At 39.5% G+C, this 21,662-nt stretch overlaps 2 protein-coding genes across 2 annotated transcripts; one reads left to right on the forward strand and one right to left on the reverse strand.

The window, feature by feature from the left end:
* The first annotated feature begins 488 nt into the window (after window positions 1–488).
* Window positions 489–11,058, forward strand: cstf3 (cleavage stimulation factor, 3' pre-RNA, subunit 3). Its single transcript, XM_026170083.2, has 20 exons — window positions 489–730; window positions 1,310–1,414; window positions 1,586–1,681; window positions 6,459–6,491; window positions 7,010–7,107; window positions 7,187–7,253; window positions 7,342–7,376; window positions 7,458–7,584; window positions 7,683–7,760; window positions 7,872–8,034; window positions 8,287–8,396; window positions 8,529–8,645; window positions 8,738–8,956; window positions 9,053–9,155; window positions 9,283–9,352; window positions 9,452–9,647; window positions 9,761–9,911; window positions 10,032–10,126; window positions 10,258–10,318; window positions 10,499–11,058. The coding sequence occupies exons 1-20, from the start codon at window positions 704–706 to the stop codon at window positions 10,696–10,698; spliced, it is 2,151 nt and encodes a 716-aa protein (XP_026025868.1). The 5' UTR covers window positions 489–703; the 3' UTR covers window positions 10,699–11,058.
* A 232-nt stretch (window positions 11,059–11,290) lies between these two features.
* On the reverse strand, window positions 11,291–19,086 carry depdc7a (DEP domain containing 7, paralog a). Its single transcript, XM_026170096.2, has 9 exons — window positions 18,948–19,086; window positions 16,321–16,783; window positions 14,597–14,703; window positions 14,284–14,476; window positions 13,575–13,795; window positions 13,306–13,448; window positions 13,103–13,228; window positions 12,904–12,982; window positions 11,291–12,790 (listed from the first exon to the last, which is right to left on the reverse strand). The coding sequence occupies exons 2-9, from the start codon at window positions 16,773–16,775 to the stop codon at window positions 12,567–12,569; spliced, it is 1,548 nt and encodes a 515-aa protein (XP_026025881.1). The 5' UTR covers window positions 16,776–16,783; window positions 18,948–19,086; the 3' UTR covers window positions 11,291–12,566.
* Between the last annotated feature and the right edge of the window lie 2,576 nt (window positions 19,087–21,662).

Here is a 21,662-nt window from a genome sequence, read left to right on the forward strand (position 1 = left end):
TGATTGCCATATCTTCTGCAATTTCAGTAAACATCGGATTTGCTTTAATTTATGTATGTATTTTTATCTACACAAAAAGGATTAATAAGCCTAGGGGTCGAGGTACAAGTTAGTATTTGTAAACTGACTGACTACTAGACTACTAGAGGCCGCCTATAGGTCAAAATTGTAACACGGTTTGCAGTCGCATAGGAATCACCTGAGTGCACATTAGCAGATGCACATCACAGTAAAACATAATTTACAAGGCACATTTAGAATTTCATGGTATTTTATTTATTTATTTTAAAAAATAATAAACTTGAAAAAATGCAAATAGACTATAGTTTTAATCGTGTAAATCATTTTTCTTACACAATGTAGTGTACAGAACATACAATTTAACTTTAGATAAACTGCACTCAGAGGAGCGGGGCAAAGGGCACACTGTCAAACTCGCTTTCGTAGAGATCGGCGCTTTATTTTGAAGGACTCGTGCCGGAACTGTTATTGTTGTTGCCATTGGCGGAGCGGAACACCAGTGTCACGCCATTTTAAGACATCGGCGAGCCGTTGAGCGGCTAGTCGCTTGATGGCAATGTGATCGTGTTTTTTGAAGCTATGCCGATTACGAAGTGTTTTTAAAAAAACGTGCCATCGCGTTATTCTTTGAGTGTTCACACAATTGATAAAGACATTTCTAACCTAGGTTACTCTTCCAGCCATGTCGACGGAGGCAACGGCCGAACAGGTAGCTACACGCAGCGGGTCAAGCTAACCCGTGCTGAAAAGAATGCATGATTTACACCGTGTTATTTTGGATAATGTTAGCAAGTTGACAAAGCGGTAGTATTTGCTTATGTTTCGACTTATTCTACGTCGATTTTAGCTAGTACTAGTAGCAGATATGTATGTTTGGGTTACGACTGAAAGCTGCAAGTTTAGCCCGTCGTTCGCCATATTGAGTATAAGCGTTTGTAGTAAAGTCGCGACTTAACGCTTGTTGTTAAACCAATTGAGTTAATTTAAACACTTTTATAATCTATTAGTACACATCAATCGAATGTAGTCTTAGTCGCGCCACGTAAAAGGAGTTAACATGCCAGCTAATTGGACATTGTTCTGTATTTGTAATGTGAATTACCACCCAAATATTCGTAAATTTCTCTACCTGCAGTGTTGTAGCCAGTTATTCTATTATTGACTACCATAGAATACTAAACCTACTTATGTATGTTCTAAGCCTCAAGATGGGCCCTTAGATTAGTTTTTCCCAGCACTATTCAGAGGCATAACTATGTTGTCCCTGTGCCCTTGTGCTGTCTTGCAGGCAGCAGCAGAATATATCCCTGAGAAGGTGAAGAAGGCAGAGAAGAAGTTGGAAGAAAACCCATATGACCTTGACGCATGGAGCATTCTGATTCGAGAAGCACAGGTTTAGTGACACAGAGTTGTATTCCTGGGGTTAAGGAAACTGGGGAATAAGGGTGGTTGGGCTTGGGTTATAAACTGTTAGAATACAAAGCAGCCATAAAATCTTTTCCTCCCATGACTGGTTTTTGATATGTTAAATAGTGTGAGGTGTCAATGCATTTTCCTTCTTTAGAACCAACCCATAGACAAAGCAAGGAAGACATATGAGCGACTTGTCTCACAGTTCCCAAGTTCTGGCAGATTCTGGAAGCTATACATTGAAGCTGAGGTTAAGACTTTTGTTTTTAAATTTTATTTAGTGTGCATGGCTGGGATTTTAGTTTTTTCCTCAAATGATCAACAATGTGATTTTCACACAACCAAACTGTCTTACTTTAATGACCAATAAAGTCGCAACTCTTATTTTGGATCGCTGAGCCTGCCTACTTCAGCTGGAACTATTGGTCCTAAATTTTGTAGTTTTCATTACAAGATTGCCATCAACAGTCACGATTAACAAGTGATTTAAACCTGAAGGACATGGATTGAACATGTGTGAAGAATGATGTGGAACGCTTTATATTTCCCAGGCTCTTGCTTGACTTCTTAAGAGTTGTGCCTTTTTAAAAATTCAAAGGGGGAATTAGTTCTAACAGTATCTTTTCCACAAAATTCTTCTTATGTTCCCAGGATTTTAAAGTACACATTTTCTGCGCCATATTTTTAATGGGGTAAAGTGCATTTGTTGCATGTTTGGTCTGCAACAGTATTAAAACTATTTTAATAGTATTGGAGTGCATTAGCCTTTTATTCACTTGTTGTGTCAATTTATTGCCTCCTGTGTCATTTCTTTTGGGTAACTGTATAAAAACATTTTAACTGTGTGGCCCTTTCTTTCTCCCCACTCCTCCTGAAGACAAGTGACCCTATTGCCTCAATGCCATCAACAGGCTTCGCTGCTACTGATAGAATGACTTTTTATTCTCCCCCCCCCCCCCCCCCCTCCCCAAACAAATAATTTTTGCTAACCAAATAAAATAACCTTGATGCCCTTCACCTTTGCAGAAGATGACTGCAACTGATTTTAAACCAGTGCTTTCCAAAAGTTACACAGGAACTTGCACCAAATCATCAGACTTTAGTTTCCAGTTAAAAGGCCACTCCTGCCTTCTGGAGACTTGCTACTTTTGTGCTGTGCACCAAATGTGGGTTTATTTGAGGTTCTAGTGGCTGTAGTTGGCTGGTTGAGGGGGTTTCTTCCCTGTGTGAAGTTACATCACCCCCATGTGTCCACCCCTGGTCTTCACACACTGAAATACAGGGAGAGATGTGCTTTTCCAAACAGACTAGTCTCTTCTAAAACGACCAGTAGCAATTTCCTTAATTTGCATCAGTAAAGCATCACTGTTAAAGTCCACACTTTTTAGGCCCTCTAAAAATATCAACAGCAAGCTATTAAAGAGTTGTCTACTATTACTGTTATTATTGGGTTATTGCTTGGTAATCTGCTGCAGACAAGCTAGAGGGTTAAAATAAAACAGTTGCATCTACACATCACTGGTGCCTCTTTTTTTTTTTTTTTTTTTTTGTCTGGAAGCTTGACTCGTAAACAATATTTTTATTTAAAGTCGCTCTATTTAAAAAAAACAAACTTGAACATATGTGGTTTCTAACTTTAGATGTTTGCTTAGGATCCATTTTTTTTAAAGCAGGAAAGTAATTATAAATTTTAAACGAATAGTAGATACACCATCTACTGTCAGCTTTAAACAAAGCTGTGGACCTGCAGAAGACATGACAGTAGACTGATTTTTTTTTTTTCCCCCATTTTACATAATATTAACATTTACAATAAAATGCAAAGCAAATAAAATGTAAACAGTACTGACATTAAAAAATATGGCATTTCAAGTTAAGTAAGCTTTTAGTGTGTGTAGTTTTAGAGGTCAGCTAGTAGCAACAGAAGATGGCAGGGAAGAGCTCTAAGCAAGTGTCAGATTTGTTATATGGATAAGCATGCTCGACTAATAAAGCTGATTTTTGAATCTGATCTTATACAATACTTTTAAAGTTTGTTTTGTTTTTTAAACCCACGTTGTTTAGTCCTCTTTCTCCACCAAACAGTTAATTCCAAAACCCCAAACCCAGTTTTTATTCCAGCATACTTGCATTAAGCCTTCTGTTAGCTGAAATAACAGTCAATAACTAAAACAGTGTTTTTTTTTTTTTTCCCCCAGCAACAGAAGGCCTTTTTATACTATCGTAGTTTGATGAATGTGTTAGTAATATATGTATATTTTTAAATTATTTTTTTTATTTTATGATAATGTAGAAAGAAAGTCTGTGTGGTAAGTATGTGGGGGATGATCTCAACTTAAAAAAAATTAAAGAGTTAAGTAGTCAAAAATCGTCATAGTGTTCTTCACTTAAAGTCGATGCAAAATTCTTTTGTGTGTGTTAGGCACATTTTCTAAAGACTTCATTTGCTCTGTGCAGATCATAGCATGTCTTCTTCATAACTCACCACTTTTGAAGACCTAGTTTTAGAGACCACGGCTCAGTTGGGTTTATGTTGAGACAGCACATTGATCAAAATACAAAGTTATGTCTGATTAATATAGGCACTTTATAGTGAGACTAACCAGCTGTTTTTAACTGTTAGACTGAGGTTTATCTATATTTTGTACCCTTACTAAAATATTTTACACGCAGTTTGTAAGAAGAGCTCAATGGGGCTAACTTACTTTGGGCTTCCTTCAGGGTGCATTAACTTGTTTGAGTTATACAGTATGAGCAGCCTGTGCTATGATGGATAATGTTTTGAGAGGAAACAACAGGGTAAAGTGTGCCTACGTTTGTTAAGTTCGTGTCTTGTTTTCTCTCAGAGTGGATCCTCCTGTATAACCTTTATGACTATGGGAACTAAATGCAGTTGAGCTACTGTGTATTCACATATGAACTGCAGATTTGTGCTACCATAACAGCAGTGTTGAAAGATAGCGGCCAGTACTGTATTCATTTGTTGGATGGTGGACCTCAAAAATTGGAAACTTAGAAAATCCGCACTCTTATACATTAGGACTATTTTGATTGCATTTCTCAGAAACTAGGGCACCTCAAGGAAAGTTCAGTGTAGTTATCTTCAACAAATAGTGGAGAAGTTGCGTTTAATTTTTTTTTAATAGAAATTATGTGGCTTTACTAATCTTCTGCCTTGAAGTGCTTTCTCTACTTTAAGCTGTTTGTCTAATTATATTCATGTTTTTCTTGTGATCGTTCCATTTTTTTCAGTTGAAGTAAGCTGATAGTAAGCTTTAAATCATTAACAAAAAGGTGTGTTGCAGCAAGTCATCTCAAGTAGAATTTTGTGCTTGAAGCGATTATGCAACTTAGTGCAAAAAGGGATGTGGCATGTTAAATATCAGGAGGAGCTTTTCTACAACCACCTAGGCAGATGCATCCAAACAAAACATCACTGCAGTGTAATTTGTGCACATTATGTAACTTCTCTGTTCCAGTGTTACACAAAAACAGGATTTGCATCAGCTCTAGTAAAAGCTTTTGTTGACAAAGCTACCTGTGATTCTCTCACACTTAACCCTTTCAGCAAGTAACCCAACCAAATACACTACATTTCAGAAAGCTTAGACATTCTAGTATTAAATCTTATGCCATTTCTATTCCTATGTCAAAGCTTGCTTAAATAACTAAAGTTTTACTTTACTATATACATAGATCGATCGATAGATATTAAGGTGGCCATTAAAGAGTTTATGATCTCATTTTTTTATCAACAAAGTACAGTGTTTGGTGGTAAAGGATTTTTAACTTGAATATTTCATCAAAATCTGATGTGGTGATATAAGTGTCCCCTAGATTTTTATTGTTTCTTGAGCAACATTTACATTCGAAGAAAAGTTTTGTCGCATGCAAAAGTTGCTGCACACCTTTGCAACTTTTCCTATTTTTTTAAAGAGTATTTAACAGTATTTATTTTTCGGAGTAACTGTAACAGGTTTTGAAGAGTTGTTCAAAGATTTACATGTCACTGTATTCTTCCTCTTATTATTAAAGGTTTACTGGTGCTTTATGTCTGGGTTTGTTCTTTTTTTAAAGAGTAGGAAGTGTAGGTTATTTCTTAAGCGCCTTAAGACATTTCCTAATGACTGAAAAAAAATTGAAAATTGAGTTCCACCGTTAATTAATTGTAGTTGACCTTGAAATCTTTTATGTTAATGTTATTCTTGTAGGTCTAAAATGGCTTTTGTACATACCAGTGCAGTTACATTGGGCCTTACAGCCATAGGAACGTTGCAGTCTTAGTATTTTTGTTTAATAGGTCGCACAAAAACAACTAGTTTAGAATTTGGTCCACATTTCTGTGTAAATATTAACATTAATCTGTAAACTGTCTAAGCTGCAGTGTCAGGACATTGTTAATAATTTCATGACATCTCTGTGACATTTTACATATTTAAGCCTCCTTAAGTGTGTTATAGGAGTGACCTTTGCTTTGTCAGTGTAGCCATGCAAAGTTATTGTTTTTGTTACCATAAGCCTAATTCAGCGCACCCACCCCCACCCCCCCTAATCATTTTTCAAATTTTTATTATTGCACTATGGATAAAAATGGATGTGCTTACACATTTCTACAGTGCTTATGCCACAGAAATAACAGCCTTACCTCTACGTACCGGAGGATGGTTTCAGCTCATTTGTAGTAGGCCGTAAGAAATTCATCGCTGCAAATTTTTACTAATGGATCGAGCACACCTGAGGCTTTGAGCTATGTGGAAAAGGGCCCTTTTTTTTTTCTCTGAATACTGGATTTCTCAGCCTGAAGTCCAATTTCAGTATTTTTCCTGGGTAATGTGGCGCAACTACAATGAAAATAAACCCCTTTCTAAAAGTAGTTTGTCATTCTTGTGTGAATTTCACTTTGTTGATCTTTGAGGTCGTGTATGTGCGTGCGTTTGTGAATGGTTGTTACATTTGCATGAATGCATGTTTCCGATAAGCCATAAAAGTACTGGAAAATTAACATTGGTTTACACTCTTATTTTCAGATCAAGGCTAAAAACTATGACAAGGTAGAAAAGGTAAGTGTCCGCCTCACTCGTGAAATCTGAAAGTGAAATTTTAAAATCTGGGAAGGGTGGTATGACTTCCTAAATACACTAGTTAAGTATTGTTTCTGATTTCAAAGGGAATATGCATACAGACAATTATAGTACCCATTAAAAAGCACCTGGAAATGGTGATTAAATAGAAAATATTAATTTTATAAATCAATAATAAGTCTTTGAAATGTTAGAAGTGGGTTAGTTGCTCTTTTGAACTCAATTGATGACACTTTGGGGGATTTTTCTCACTAGGTTTCCACACTAGCAGTGTGTCTTTAGATGTCTTTAAGCTTTTCAACATTTATCCCCCTTATAAATATTAAATAAAAACAATAAATTAACTTCATGCCGTTAAATGTAGCAGTCCTGCTACATTGTAAACAGATGATCTGCATCCAGAGTCAGATAGTTAGGAGAAAGTGTTGTGACTGTATGTGACATATAAAAGTGTGTTTCCATCTGCTTTGTTGTCTAACATCTTCTGGCCCCTGTAGTTGTTTCAGAGATGCCTAATGAAAGTGTTGCACATCGACCTGTGGAAATGCTACCTCTCATATGTTCGAGAGACCAAAGGAAAGCTTCCCAGCTACAAGTAAGATGACAAGCTGCATTGTTTTATTGAGCATTTATTTACTGCCATACAATTTTCCACCTCTTCTTCTTGCCATCAGAGAGAAGATGGCCCAGGCTTATGACTTTGCCTTGGATAAAATTGGCATGGAAATTATGTCATATCAGGTATGCAAATCTGAACAATGTATTTGTACTAATGGTATGAGTGTTTTTTAAACTACTATTGCATAACCGCTATCTGTTACTCTTTCAGATCTGGGTGGATTACATCAATTTCCTCAAGGGAGTGTAAGTGATTTTTGTTTCATGACCTTATTGCTACTCAGCTCTCTTAGCATCTCTTTAATGTTGAAATTTTTGTTTTATTAGTGAGGCTGTGGGTTCATATGCAGAGAACCAGCGAATCACCGCAGTACGGCGGGTGTACCAGAGAGGCTGCGTGAACCCGATGATCAACATTGAACAGCTCTGGAGAGATTATAGCAAATATGAAGAGGCGGGTGGTCCACCTTTTTCTGCTCTTAAATGGAGCTTTTGGTTTTTCATCATGAGTACCGAGTGACTGGTAGACTGACTTGTCTGTCTCACAAACAGGGTATCAATGTACATTTGGCCAAAAAGATGATTGAGGATCGAAGTAGAGACTACATGAATGCCAGGAGAGTAGCTAAGGTGAGATATTGCACAGTGTCCCAAGTATGTACAGGCCTACGTGCAGTCCTTTGTCCTGTGTACTCTCATTATAAAGCTAATACAGATTTCTGTATTGTTTCCATATTTCAGGAGTATGAGACAGTGATGAAAGGGCTGGACAGGAATGCACCATCAGTACCACCTCAGAACTCCCCTCAGGAAGCACAGCAGGTGGAAATGTGGAAGAAGTACATTCAGTGGGAAAAAAGCAACCCACTGCGCACAGAAGACCAGACCCTCATTACAAAGAGAGGTAACTGCTTGTGGCCAAGCTGTTGTTGGTAAATCTTATTCTGTGTTTGTGTCGGGAGGACTGTAATTCCAGTTGTTATGCTGATATGTAATTTTTTAGTACGTTTTCAACTGTAGTCAGTGGGTAATGCATGACATGTGGGATTGAAGCCACTAGAGGGCGTGGATTGACGCCTTTCTCCACGTGCATTCTTGAGATGTGGTGGTGAAGAGCCAATATTTTAGTCACTAACTCTTATTTTTTGTGGTGCAGTGATGTTTGCCTATGAACAGTGCCTGCTCGTCCTGGGCCACCATCCTGACATATGGTATGAGGCAGCACAGTACCTGGAGCAGTCCAGCAAACTTTTGGCAGAGAAAGGGGTAAGAGATTAACCTTATCATTGTGAAATTTAATGTGTATTTTTGTTTAAAGGCTCTTAAGTATTTTTCAAATAAAGCCAAACTTCAGCTCAAACAGTCCCATATGTCTGTATTTCTCCCCCTACCCCTCAGGACATGAATAACTCAAAGCTGTTCAGCGATGAGGCAGCTAACATCTATGAACGTGCCATCGGGACTCTTCTGAAAAAGAACATGCTTCTATACTTTGCTTTTGCTGACTATGAGGAGGTGAGGGTCCATTACGAACTCTGCACACGCTGTAACCCAGACTGAAAGAGGCACGCTGGCTTATCGGCACATTTCCTTTTCTGCTGTCTTAGAGTCGCATGAAGTACGAAAAGGTCCACAGCATCTATAACAAGTTGTTGGCGATTGAAGACATCGACCCCACACTGGTCTACATCCAGTACATGAAGTTTGCCAGGAGAGCCGAGGGCATCAAATCAGGTCGCACCATCTTTAAAAAAGCCAGAGAAGATCCACGCACACGTCATCATGTGTACGTCACCGCAGCGCTCATGGAATACTACTGCAGCAAGGTAAGAACACGTGATCAGATGTGTAGTGTATGAACTGTGTGTTTTTCACGCATACACGTCTAAGGGCTTTTGTTGTTTTTGTTTTTTTGTTAAAAGGATAAATCAGTGGCCTTTAAAATTTTTGAGCTGGGTTTGAAGAAGTATGGCGACATTCCAGAGTACATACTTGCATACATCGATTACCTCTCACACCTCAATGGTACGTAACAAGTTCTGTGGGTTACTTTTGATATCAAAGAAATAGTGATGTCTTAGTTTCTTCCTTTGTAATGCAAAAATGTCTCCTGTTGTTGTTGTAAATAATCAGGGGGTTTTTTGGCTTTCAGAGGATAACAACACCAGGGTTTTGTTTGAACGTGTCCTCACCTCAGGAAGCTTATCACCAGAAAAATCGGGGTAATGTCAAATATTGAATAAATTGCATACATGTACGTTTATGTCATAACTGTCGATATCAATGTTTATTAACTGTGATGTGTGTTTTGTTTTTTTCAGTGAGATCTGGGCCCGGTTCCTTGCCTTCGAGAGCAACATAGGAGACCTAGCCAGTATTCTGAAAGTCGAGCGCAGGCGTTTCATGGCCTTTAAGGATGAATACGAGGGAAAAGAAACGGCCTTACTCGTAGATAGATACAAGTTTATGGACCTCTATCCCTGCTCCACCAGTGAACTCAAGGCCCTTGGATACAAGGTGTGTGTTTTCCCATTTGGCGTCGCAGTATCCTGTTCCTGCAAAATAAGCAGATTCCAGCTTTTCTGCTGACATGAACTGATACTTAATTTGTATCCGTGTCTTTTTTGTAGGATGTGTCACGTGCCAAACTGGCAGCACTTCTACCAGAGACTGTGGTGGCACCCTCTGTACCTGCTTTAAAGGACGAAGTTGACCGTAAACCTGAGTATCCCAAACCAGACACAAATCAGATGATCCCCTTCCAGCCACGTCACCTTGCCCGTACGTAGTCCTCAAATCCAGTAAACCTACGAGCACGATGCATCTTTCCACTGCTCTCTCTGCTGCATAAAGCATGAAAGGATTCATCTTTGACGTAGCTTCTCGTGTTTCTCCCTGCAGCTCCAGGTTTACACCCTGTCCCTGGTGGAGTTTTCCCAGTCCCCCCAGCTGCTGTCATCCTAATGAAGCTGCTCCCTCCGCCTACGTGCTTCACTGTTAGTAGCAGCAGCTTAACACTTATCAAGCTCATATTTACTGGCAATGAATAAAAGATGTTAGGAACAGTTTTTTTCCCCTCTCCTTGCTGCTTGGATTCAAAAGAGTGTGTGATTGTTTGTTGCTGCAGGGTCCCTTTGTTCAAGTGGATGAGCTCATGGAAACTTTCAGGAGATGCACACTTCCTGAGAGTAAGTCTTTATTTAGGATGAATCCATACAACTTCTATTTTTAGTCACATTAGAAGAAAAGCTGTGGTGATGGATGCTGTAGTGACAGAGCAGCTGTTTTACACTGCCTAATTGTGTGTTAACAGGTTGTTGTACTTTTCATTTGACCTGCTTCTCTTTTTTTACCCCTGCTCTTTGTAGCTGTTGATGCTGCTGTAGAGCTGATCACTGGTAGACAGCCTGATGTAGGAGGGGAGGGCAACGGATCCATGGAGAACCACACTATTGCCAAGTCACTCAAGAGGCCTAACGCAGACTCAGACGAGGAGGATGATAAAGGAGCGATCGCTCCTCCCATACACGACATCTACCGCGCACGCCAACAGAAGAGGATTCGATAAACTAAAGAATGTAATCTTTAACCACTGGTCCTATAGGATAAATGTACATGTCCACCTGACAGATTATACATCAGCTGATCTTGGTACAGAAGAGCAGTGTACACACACAAACCTACAGAAAGTCTGCGCACCTGAGTGTTTTCGTGGCTTTTGTTTTGTCAGCAGTTCTTATTTTTAAAGACTGACCATTATACTGTACAAAATTTTTAATTCAGCCTTTGACTTTGGCACACCTCCCAGTTTTGGCAATGTTTGAGGAGGAATTGCAAAGTGGAAGCAAGCTCCTTTTTTCCCTTTTCCTTTTTTTTTAGATAACTGGAGGAAAGACAATTTCTTTCAATAAAAGTGAGAAAGAAGTAACCCGACTGTGCTCTTTTTTGGGGGGGGGGGGTTGACTTTGAAACTGAAGTAACGCTTCATTGTGACAACTACCAGCAGGGGGCACAATATAAAACTTTACAATTTTTGTGGGAGAATCTATGTTTTGTCTATAAATTTAATAACTAAAGACTTAAACAATTAGTTGGTTAGCAGCATTTTGCTGTCACTATCAAGCAGATCTTCATTTTATGACAAATTCAAAAACACTGCACATAAGCAACCATTTTTAATACCAACCAGCTGCTTGTTTTCACATGGTGCTCAGAAGGTAATTTTCTCTACCTAGCACAGCTTTGTATGCTCTTTAGCAACATACAATCTGCCCAATCCATACGACACAAATTCTTACAGAAGCAAAAACAATGCATATGATGCAAATAACGCATATAAAGTAAAGTAGTTGTCGGTCTTCTCTTACAGCTTTTAGTAGTTTCAATTTATTACAGATATTTTAGTTTTGTGATTTAGTGTTCTAGCTTCAAATTATCTCAGGACTCCGTAACCATTCACTTTCTTATTTAACAAACAGGATGAAAACTGTTTCACATTTCCTCTTAAACTCAGCTGAAAGCAACATTAGATTTCAGTCAGTCAAGTAATAAAAAAAATGAATGCAACGGTCTGTTGAACAAAAATAATTTGTTAAAGTAAACTAACAACTGGAACACTGATGGGTTTTTCAGCATTCTGGTGGCAAATTATTTTTTTCATTTAAACACATTTTGTGTGGAATCTACAAATTTTAGATCCTTCTTAAGTTTATATAGTGTTCCATAGAAATATGGAAGCAATTTCCTTGTCTCGTGCAGAGGGTTTTATTGAACCTTACTTAAAAGGCATTGAAGCTGCCACTAAAATGGAGCTAAGGTTTTCAGTTACAAAAGAAAAAAAAAAAAGCACAAACATCTGTTTTGTTGATGTGATGCGACAAACAAAAACCCAGAGGGTTGATTCTCATGAATGCGTCTTATTGTTTACTACAGTTCAACATCAGACTTTCAAATTTCCAGTTTCAAATTTCCGTTTGAGGGTTACTTACACAAAGCTATACTGTACATCGCATTGAGAACATTTTGACTGGTAACACTGTTTCTATTGCACAAACACACGGAACATTTACATCTTTAAAAAATAAAAATCTGGCAAGCAGATTTGCCCTTTTCTGCCTACAAAACATCAAGCCATTAAGATGGTTTGCAGTGAGAAAAGGGAGGGGGGGGGGGAGGGGGGGGGGAATCACTAAAGAACACTTGGTTCATTTTGTCTTTCTTGGAAAGTAACAGTTTCATTTAAAACTTCATGTTAGCGTCCTGCACCAAAAGAAAATGTCAAGTTCCTTAAATAATTAAGATTATTAAAATTCACATTTGCGTTCAGTAGTCTAAATAAAATCCACTCGCTGACATGGACGTTTTCACATCATCTGGATTGCATTGGCTTTTTTCTTCTTTACCTTATAGTATATGGTCTTTTTAAATTAATAAATATTATTGTAACAACATGTTGATACTGGACAATTTATTTCCAAAGTACTGAACGAATATCTCCGGATGGCCTTTATAAAACTGTCCAAGCAGCCGTCTCTTTTCTTTATCAGAGAGCGTAGGGCTCTCGTGGACTGTCCGCAATAAAGACACGAGCTCCTCTTTAGTGGTTTTTCGTGCGTTTTGTGAATACACCTCAGTGCTTACTCTTGTTGAGTACGCTGATCCTGGAGTAAAGAGAGACAGAAAACCAAAAATTAATTCCTCTTTATGCCCCCAGTTAACAGTTAAATATCTGAATGTACGCAATGATGCCTGTGAGGGGTAAAAATCTGCAAACCTGTCAACATATCTGGATCCTTCCCTTTCACAATATTCGTTATTCTGTCACTAACCATCTTGTGCAGTGAGACAGGAATCTGGTGGGAGAGACAGCAAAATATTATAACTTCTCCTACAAACAAATATGCTGTTACTTGTTTGTAGCGGCTGTAAAGGACATAAGATAACATCCCTCCTACAACACTGGGAACACTCACTTTGAACAGATCACAGTGGTTATCCATCATGAACAGAACCATCAAGTCCACCTTTCCTTTGGCGAGTCTTCTGCTGTAGACGATGGCACGTGAGAAAGACCTTTTCACTGCCATTCGGTTCTCAATCTAGGAGAATTATGTAGGGTTAGTAAAAAGCCAGCAAAAATGTACAGACTTCCACAAGATACACCCTTAGCGCTGACCTCTTTGTGCAGTTTGACCTCCTCCGGTTTGGCTGCAACAGACATGAATCTCAGGAGCCGACGCAGCTCCTCCCTGCTGCGAGAGTCCTGCAGCTTCAGGCTCAGCTGGAGCGCTTCCACAGCTTGCTCTCGCTTCCCGTTCACTGTCGATAAAGCACAAAATTTGCATTAAAAAGGCAGGGATGCAGTTACATAAACCTAAAATCTGATTCACATCTATCACTGTAAACTTGTATCTGTACAAAAGATCTGACAGAGCCTTCTCATACCGAGTAGTTCAGAAATGCCGCAGTGGATATCGAAAATTTGGTTGCTAAGCAGAGGTGGCTGTTGTGTGTGTCCGTAGTGCTTAGTCAGGACTTGATACAGTAGTCTTTTACACCGGATCAGGTCGTCTCCACAGGCGGCCAGACCTCGGCTGATCTCCACCACCAGGTCATCAGGCAGAAACTCCAGACAGTCCACTGCTCCTGACATCCACTCATCAGCCCTGAAGAGAGGAAAGTATTATGATTTAATATTTATATGTGAATTTGAAATTTGGCCTTTATTATTAGAATTAATAAACAAAGTTCAAGGCAGTCTGAAGTCAAACTGAGGTTTTGCAGTTTTGTGGTGTGCATATAACTACTACATGTAAATGCAGGGACACTACACAGTTCCAATGAATAACCATTATTACGATGACTCTTATCTCTACACCTCCACATAATTTTACTACCAAATTAAAAAAAGCAGTGGTCAATTGGTGAGCGCTTTTCTTTAAGTTAAAGAGCAGGACAAGTGCAAATAGACATGCTGTGCCATTCTATACACATTCTACGTCGGCAGAGCAGCAGAAAATGAGTATCAGCAGACCAGCTAATCTGGTGAGGCGTGGCGTGAAGGTCTTAAAGTCTAACAAAGGTCACCAGAAACACTCATGTGAATTGATCAACGTTTATAAAACGAAGAAGAAGAAAAAATGAGTGGACTTACTGAGCCTCACTGAAGGCCTTCAGAACCTCTCTGTCTAGGTAGCTTGATGTATACAACAGGTCCGGGTCGCTGTCCATGCCATGTAGGGCACGCCTCGATGTCTCCTTGCCCTCTAACAAACTCTCCAACAGGGGGAGCTCTATTAACTGCAACAGTCTGAACACTGCCTGCTGGTGCCACACTTCATCTACAACTGTGAAAACACCATACAAGTCACAAATACACAGACACGTCGAGAATGCTGAGTCATGTTCAGCATGAAAACACGACGCCTGTTTTATGTCACGCTCATCAAAGACAGAAAGCAACTTACGCTCTTGCGAGAGGCCGAGGTTGATCATCTGAGGGGTAATCGTCGAGCTGAGGTTGAGGTTTCCCAGCACGTCCTCAAGTGATTTGTCTGTTGTTTGCGCTTCTTTCCTGCAGAGTTGCGTAATAGCAGCAATCAGTCAAAACAGAGGAGGCAAAATAAACAGACATATTACAGGAAGAGAAGTGGCATCAGTAAACAAATGTTTTATGGAGTATGTCTGATTCAATCACAGTTTGCTGCTGTTTTGATTGTGCATATTTCATTTTTAAAAATGCTTATTTTGCAAATAAGTGTTTTGCAAATGAGCTATTTCTGACTGAAATTAAATAGGACAAACAGGATTTCCATTAAACAAAAGCCACTGTTTTCCCTGTTTGTTTAAATTATACCTATTAAGACTGACTTAACCCATGCTGCAAATAACAAAAGCCTTGTCCAAACACTAAAACAGCATATGGTTCCTTTGAATCTTTCATCTCTCATTACAGCCATCAGACCTGCTGTCTGCCCATGTCTGTCCCTCCCACAACAAGATCAGATTTTAAAGAGATCAAAAGAGTGTAAACACAAAGTGCTGAGGCCATGTGTTAGCCCGTATGCTTAATGCATTCTGCCAACCTTTGCTATCCTAACAGCCTCTGTAAAACTCTGAACTCTCCAGCATCAAGGTAAAGGAAATTTTAAAGTTTAGATGCTCACCACGATATTTGTTTATATGCTTTCAAGCCGAGGCAGATGAGATGAAGCCAAGAAGAAGAAGTTTGATCGAAATCCTTACAGTTTACGAATGTGTGCAAGTGTTTTATGTGAGCAAGTCTTTATATCGTTAATTTAATCTGATGTTTGTTTTGATACATTAGTGGTGCATTCATCTTGGCCAGATATCCCATGTAAAAGAGATTCTTGATGTCAGTGATTTAACTGGATAAATAAAGCTTAAAAAAATTAAACAATAAAATGTACAATTTTGTGTTTCAAAAGTGTGTCACAATTGGGAGGTCACCCAAGAAGTTAGTGTTATAAAAGAGGTCTCACATATTAACATAACACCTTGATTGATGATGGTCGTAACTTGATCTATACTAGCCTGCAAATCATTCCACCCATTTTCTGTTTTTGTGCTCAGCTTTATTTTCAGTATTCAGACAATCACGATGGATGGATGTGGCACAGGAGGTAAAGCAGGTTGGCTACTGACTGAGAGCTTGATGGTTTAGGGTCTGACATGTCAAAGTATCCTTGGACAGTTGCTCCCAATACATCGATCAAAGTGTGAGTGCGTGACTGTTATGTCAAAACTGCTTAGGGATAGAACAAGGTGCTTATATGAATATAGGTGAATAAGGCTTGCAGTAGGAAAGCGCTTTGAGTGCTCAAATAAGAGCAGAAAAGCACCATGTTAGTACCATTCCAGTCCAAACCCTCAATTTGAAAACAAATCAAATACTTGGGAGATAAATCAGTATGATTTATATCTACCTAATCATTATTTATAAAATACTAGATTTGGGAAAAAGCATTAACTGAAAATTATCAACTGAAACTGAAAATTTGTGAAATCAATGCATGACTGAATGTTCTGACTCCAAATCCTTTTGTTCATGCCAAACCAGTTTTTAGAAATCTTACTATCTGAAGCTAAACTGGATTTAACAATTACCTTAAAGGAATGAGAGCTAAGCAAATCACAGATTACATCTAAAATAGTTACTTTATGTCTGTACCTTTCCCGTAGAGGACTATAGCCCTTTGTGTTTCTTTCAATGCTCGGTGAGTCATAGCCACTCTCAATGGTATTAGTGGAAAGGGAATTGGTGCCAGTCAGCGTAGAAGACGAGTTGTTTTCTGGACTCAGGAACCTGTATAAACTGAAACTGCTGTCCTCAAATGTAGTTTTCTTCTTTTCCTTCCCAAATACTTTAATTCCCACCGGCTCAAATACCCTTGAGTCCATGAGCGCCTGACAAAGTTTGACAGCTTTATAGCGGGGTACTGCTTCATCTCCAAAAAAACGGTTGAGGGTGATGTGTGCCAGCACCACATCCACTGCCTCTGAACCCAAGAAACAGTCATGGTAAGACTTCAGGTTGTGACGCCGACGCTTGACCTCCACGCGAGTATGCAGATTCGAAATGATGCTGGTCCAGATGTAGGTGGCTCGGAAAGGCTTCCCAGCCATGCCTCGTTCTGATGGAAGGAGTCAAGAGAAAGTGTTAGAAAGCTGTGACTAATGATTAATGATGATATTGTGAGTTTTCCTTTCACTCCAGATAGCCTAACCCATGTTCTACTAACTACTACCACATCTTCAACAATTGATCGTGCAGTTTGTCAACAAATCTTCTTTCCTGTTCTGTGTTTGATTGTTGGGTCTTTCGTATTTTTGTCTTTGGAAAGAAAAACAAAAAAAACTGTGTCATCCACCACAGGCCAGACTGGTGAAAGAAAGCAGAGCTAGCCTTGTTGAGATGTTGGTGTGGCTTTCATCTCACAACAGGAAACATTTAAAGCCTGCTGAGCAAATGTTAGGAGTGAATTGGAGAGAGGCTCGCTGAGGCCAGGTGCCATAAATCAGGAACTGACAGCAACAGCCAGACTCCATGTTATGATAGCACAACATGACAAAAATGATTACTGACCTATCTGTAAAACTGGAATGTGAAAAGCACTTGGGAACAATACAGCGGCAAGCAGATGTTCTCCCACTCTTTTTAAAGATACAACAGCTCATTGAGAACACAGAGAAGTGTGTGCCCGCTAATCTCGGTGATCTGTTGCCTAATGACATACAGCTACGTCAAACCACTTCTTCCTCTGGGAGAGAAGAAACTGTCCTCCGTGCAGATTTACATATCGGGAAAGAACAACTGGGGCTGCAGCTGTTCAAGGAAGAACACCTTGCAAAGGTTTGTATGCATAATAGGAACATAACAGGGCGATGAGGCACTGATTTGAAATGTTTATTTCATTACTTTAAGACACCGAGAAAAGATTTAAATCCATACTATGCACACGACAGTCAAAAATTAATGTAAACTCCCAATGAAAGATTTTTTTTTTTTTTAAAGATTTACCATGCTTTTTGTTAAGCGTAATTAGCAAAAGGAAAGAGCTGCATTATCACAATGAAATCCTTGATTTAGGAGTTGCAGCAAGACCATCTGGAGAATCCCTTCAGGGGTCCCTGGATTAGCGGGATTACCACAGTAAATTCGGATTTGATCAATTTCTATTAATGCTCGTTAAAAAGAAAAGAAAAAAGTGGGGAGGTCAGATATGGGTCAAAGCAATCCTGGGAACAGGCTGTGCTCTGTCACCTCTTGTTGCTTGCGCCAGGTTGAGATTTGAGCCCTGTTTGCATAGTTGACCCCAGTCACCTTCCCTATGACTATTGTCCTCTCTATATAATAATAATAATAATAATAATAATAATAATAATATAAAAAGGGAGAATGCAAGGAGTGTCAGGTCTGCATTTCAGCTCAGGATAATAGTGCACTTCTGTTTGTACACATCAGTGGGGTAAATAATCGCACAGGGAGCATTCAGCACTGTGATCATTCCCTCGTGAGAATGCTGGCTCATACAGGTGTTCCTACTGCAGTAAAGGGAAAAGATTTAGATTTTTTAGATTTAGATATTTTTTTTTTTAAACAAGAAAGAGGACCAATGCTTAAAAAGAGGCCTAAGATGAGAAGCAGTGCAGCACCATCAGACCTAAAACAGCAGGTTCTTAATAGCCTGTGGCAGATTCCTTCATTCGTCCAACATGTTGTGACTAGTAAGATTAACTGATCAAGCTTCAGGGCACAACATGAACACGCTATGGCTGAACCCCGTTTGGCTTTTTGGCCCCTATGGATTGGAATCCACATCGTAGACGCTGGCCCACGTCCACACAAAATACCCTTTTCTACCCGCTGTTTTTAACATAAACACTGCCCCACCTGCTGCTACACTCAGCAAATGTCAAACTGTCCCAAAAAAGTTGCGACCTATCAGTTATTAACTCATTCTCTGAAGAGTTAACAGAGCATAAAAATAGGCTGGAATTCATGAAGGTCATCCTCCTTTTAAAAGTATACTTTCTGTAAAGATTAACCGTGGTTTGTCATTTTTCACAACGACTTCACTGAATCAAGCTTTCTGATTTCTTTCCTGCTCCAGACGCACGGAGTGCGTAAAATCCATGAAATCGACATTAAATTGGGATTAAAAGACACATGTCGATAACGCAGATTACAAACCTAAGTAAGGAAACTCCTCAGATTGCAACAATATATTTACCACACGCACAAAAAAAGTAACATCTGGCTTGGTGAAGTCCGTGAAGTGGTTAAATCGATCTTACCTGGTGTTCGATGAACGAAAACTTCCTCCAGTGACTGTAAAGAAAGCCATTCAGACCATGTCCCGGTCTTCAATACACACCGTGACGCTCGCAACTAAACTACAGTCAACGCCGAAACTGTCTCCTCCCACCCCGATACATTATTCATGACCCAATCACCGCCTTCCCAGCGTGATAACGAGGCTCTCACTGTTTCCCTGAAGTTTAACAAAGGCTCATTAAGTACCTTATTTTGCATCTTACATTGTTTTTACGCTTATCTCCACCAACTGAAACTAAATAAATGGAAGGCAAGCGATTACTACCACTGTTACAATCAAACAAGGTTTCACTATCGGCGTTAGCTTTAATTATTTTATCATTTGGTCATTATAATAGGATGCAGTGTGATCTGCAAAGGTGCTTATAAAAAAACCTCCCTGACTGGTGCAATCTGGAGTTACAGTAAATGCCTTTCATTTTCAAGTAATGCTCCAGCATCTAGGAAGCTTTCACATAACCTTTTACTTACTAGGTCACACCCTAAAAGCATACAGAGGAAGTAAATCTGGCCTGATTAAAAACCTGCAGATATAACTGTTCCCAGGAAGATGGGAAGATATTAAACATTTTTTCAGGATAAAGTTCTAATTTAAGAATAAGGACATTTTTTTTTGGGGGGGGGGGGGGGGGGTGGAGGGAGGGAGGGAGAGGGAGAGAGAGACAGAGAGAGAGAGACAGAGACAGACCTTTCCCATGTACTGCTAAAACAGTAGACACCACAAGTTGGACTGTAGGGACCCTCAAGTGTCAAAAGCAAACCTGCCTATTCCACCTCGTTTGGGGTCATGTGAACACCGTACTGTTGAATATACCGAGCTTAAATATCTCAAAAACAAATACTTACACACCCAAGAGCAAACACATATGAGCTGTAGCAGGAAGAGGTTTTTGTGAACTCAGAATCTACACTCTAAACTGATGCCTTTGTTCTTTTCTAGACAAAATGTCGATTACTTGCAGAAGAGACTGAAAGGCAGAGAGCTATTATTATCAACACAAGAGACAAGTATGGTGCAACAAGTGAGGTATGCAACCGAGGCAAACCGGTTCGATCAGTGTCCTCTGGGCTCTACGTATCTTTTATTTTGAAAAACGCTGCTATTCATCAGCAGGTATGAGCAGAGACCAGTCTGTGCCCACAATAGATCCTACATTTCTTCTAATCAAGCGCAGATAGACAGATGTGGTTTGAACCCCCTATTCATGCATCCACCTGAGCTGCTTTACACATGCATTTTGGTTTTCTTGTTTACTTTCACATTCAATGTTTTACAGGCTTGACACCAAGTCTCTGCCTCAGCTTTTGTTATATCCGGGGGGGTTTTGTGCGCGTCTTGTGTCTTTCTGACAAAATACCCATGACGCTTAGTCTCGAAATACCTGCCTCACATTCTTGGCTCATAAGAAAACAAAACCAGGGATGCCTGTAGTGCCAAACTGGTTGGTAACACTTGTTGTACCTCGGGTTTGGAATGTATAATATCGAGCATTATGTGTGTTAGCAAAGCATGTCTCCCATTGTGGATTTATACAGTGATCACACATCTACATATGAAGAGCACATATACTTTCATTCAGGTGAAAATGGTTTCACCCATGCATAGCGGTCAAATATGCTGGTATTTTGTAAACTGACGACAGTTTACAAGAGTGCTGAGAGTGCGCTGAACAGTAAAACCTGTTTTATGCCAGCACTGATGGCTGACGGACACAGAGAAAGCACCCTTGTTAACACCATTAGTAATTCTAACCCGCAAGGTCAAAGCAATATTTACATTTCTGTTATTCGCCAATTACCTGGAAGCTCCTGTATATTTCCCTCTCCTTCACCTTCACACTTATCAGTCATGCAGGTAAGATGATAACAAAAATATCCCCTAGGAATTTTCTCCAATAAAATTAATTCAAATAAGACAACTACAGTTCTCTGAAAAACTAAGTACAGCCCACGATTCAGTAGCTTGCTGAACCACATTCAGCAGAAATAACTTTAATTGTTTTCTGTACAATTTTATCAGTGCCTCATCTCGGGAGTAATTTGACCCCACTCTTCTTTACGATGTTCCTTCAGTTCATTGAGGTTTGTTTATTCACAGCTTCCTCAAGATCCCATCACAGCCTTTGAATCAGTTTGATGTCTTTTCTTTGACCAGACCATTGCAGCTGCTTGATTCATTAAATTTTCAGCCATTGTGTTGTAGATTTGCTACTGTGCTTGGGATCATTGTCCTGTTGCATGACCCAGTTTCAGCAAACTTTAGTTCTGGGACAGATGTGTTCACATTCGACTCTACAGCACTTTGTATTTGTGTTGGTATGCCATGTTTGGTTTTCGCCGGGCGTGGCACTGGACATTTTCACCAAACATCTCCACTTTGTCTCATCTGTTCAAAGAACAGTATGACAGAGCTCTTGTGGTTTGTTCAGATACAACTTGCAAACCTAAGCTGTGTGGCCACGTACTTTTTAAACAAAAAGGGGCTTTCTCCTGGCAACTCTTCCAAACAAGCCAAACTTGTTCCAGAACAACAAGAAGAAGATAGTGCTGGATTAATATTTAACCTTGAACTGTATTCTATAATAGGAGAATATTAGATTTACACAAGTTGGGAAGGTCTCTTAGAATGACTAAACAACTGCAGATTCCAAGATGAAATTTACAGCCATGCACGT

This window comes from Astatotilapia calliptera, chromosome 1 (genome assembly GCF_964374335.1).
Source record: "Astatotilapia calliptera chromosome 1, fAstCal68.1, whole genome shotgun sequence".
NCBI lineage: Eukaryota > Metazoa > Chordata > Actinopteri > Cichliformes > Cichlidae > Astatotilapia > Astatotilapia calliptera.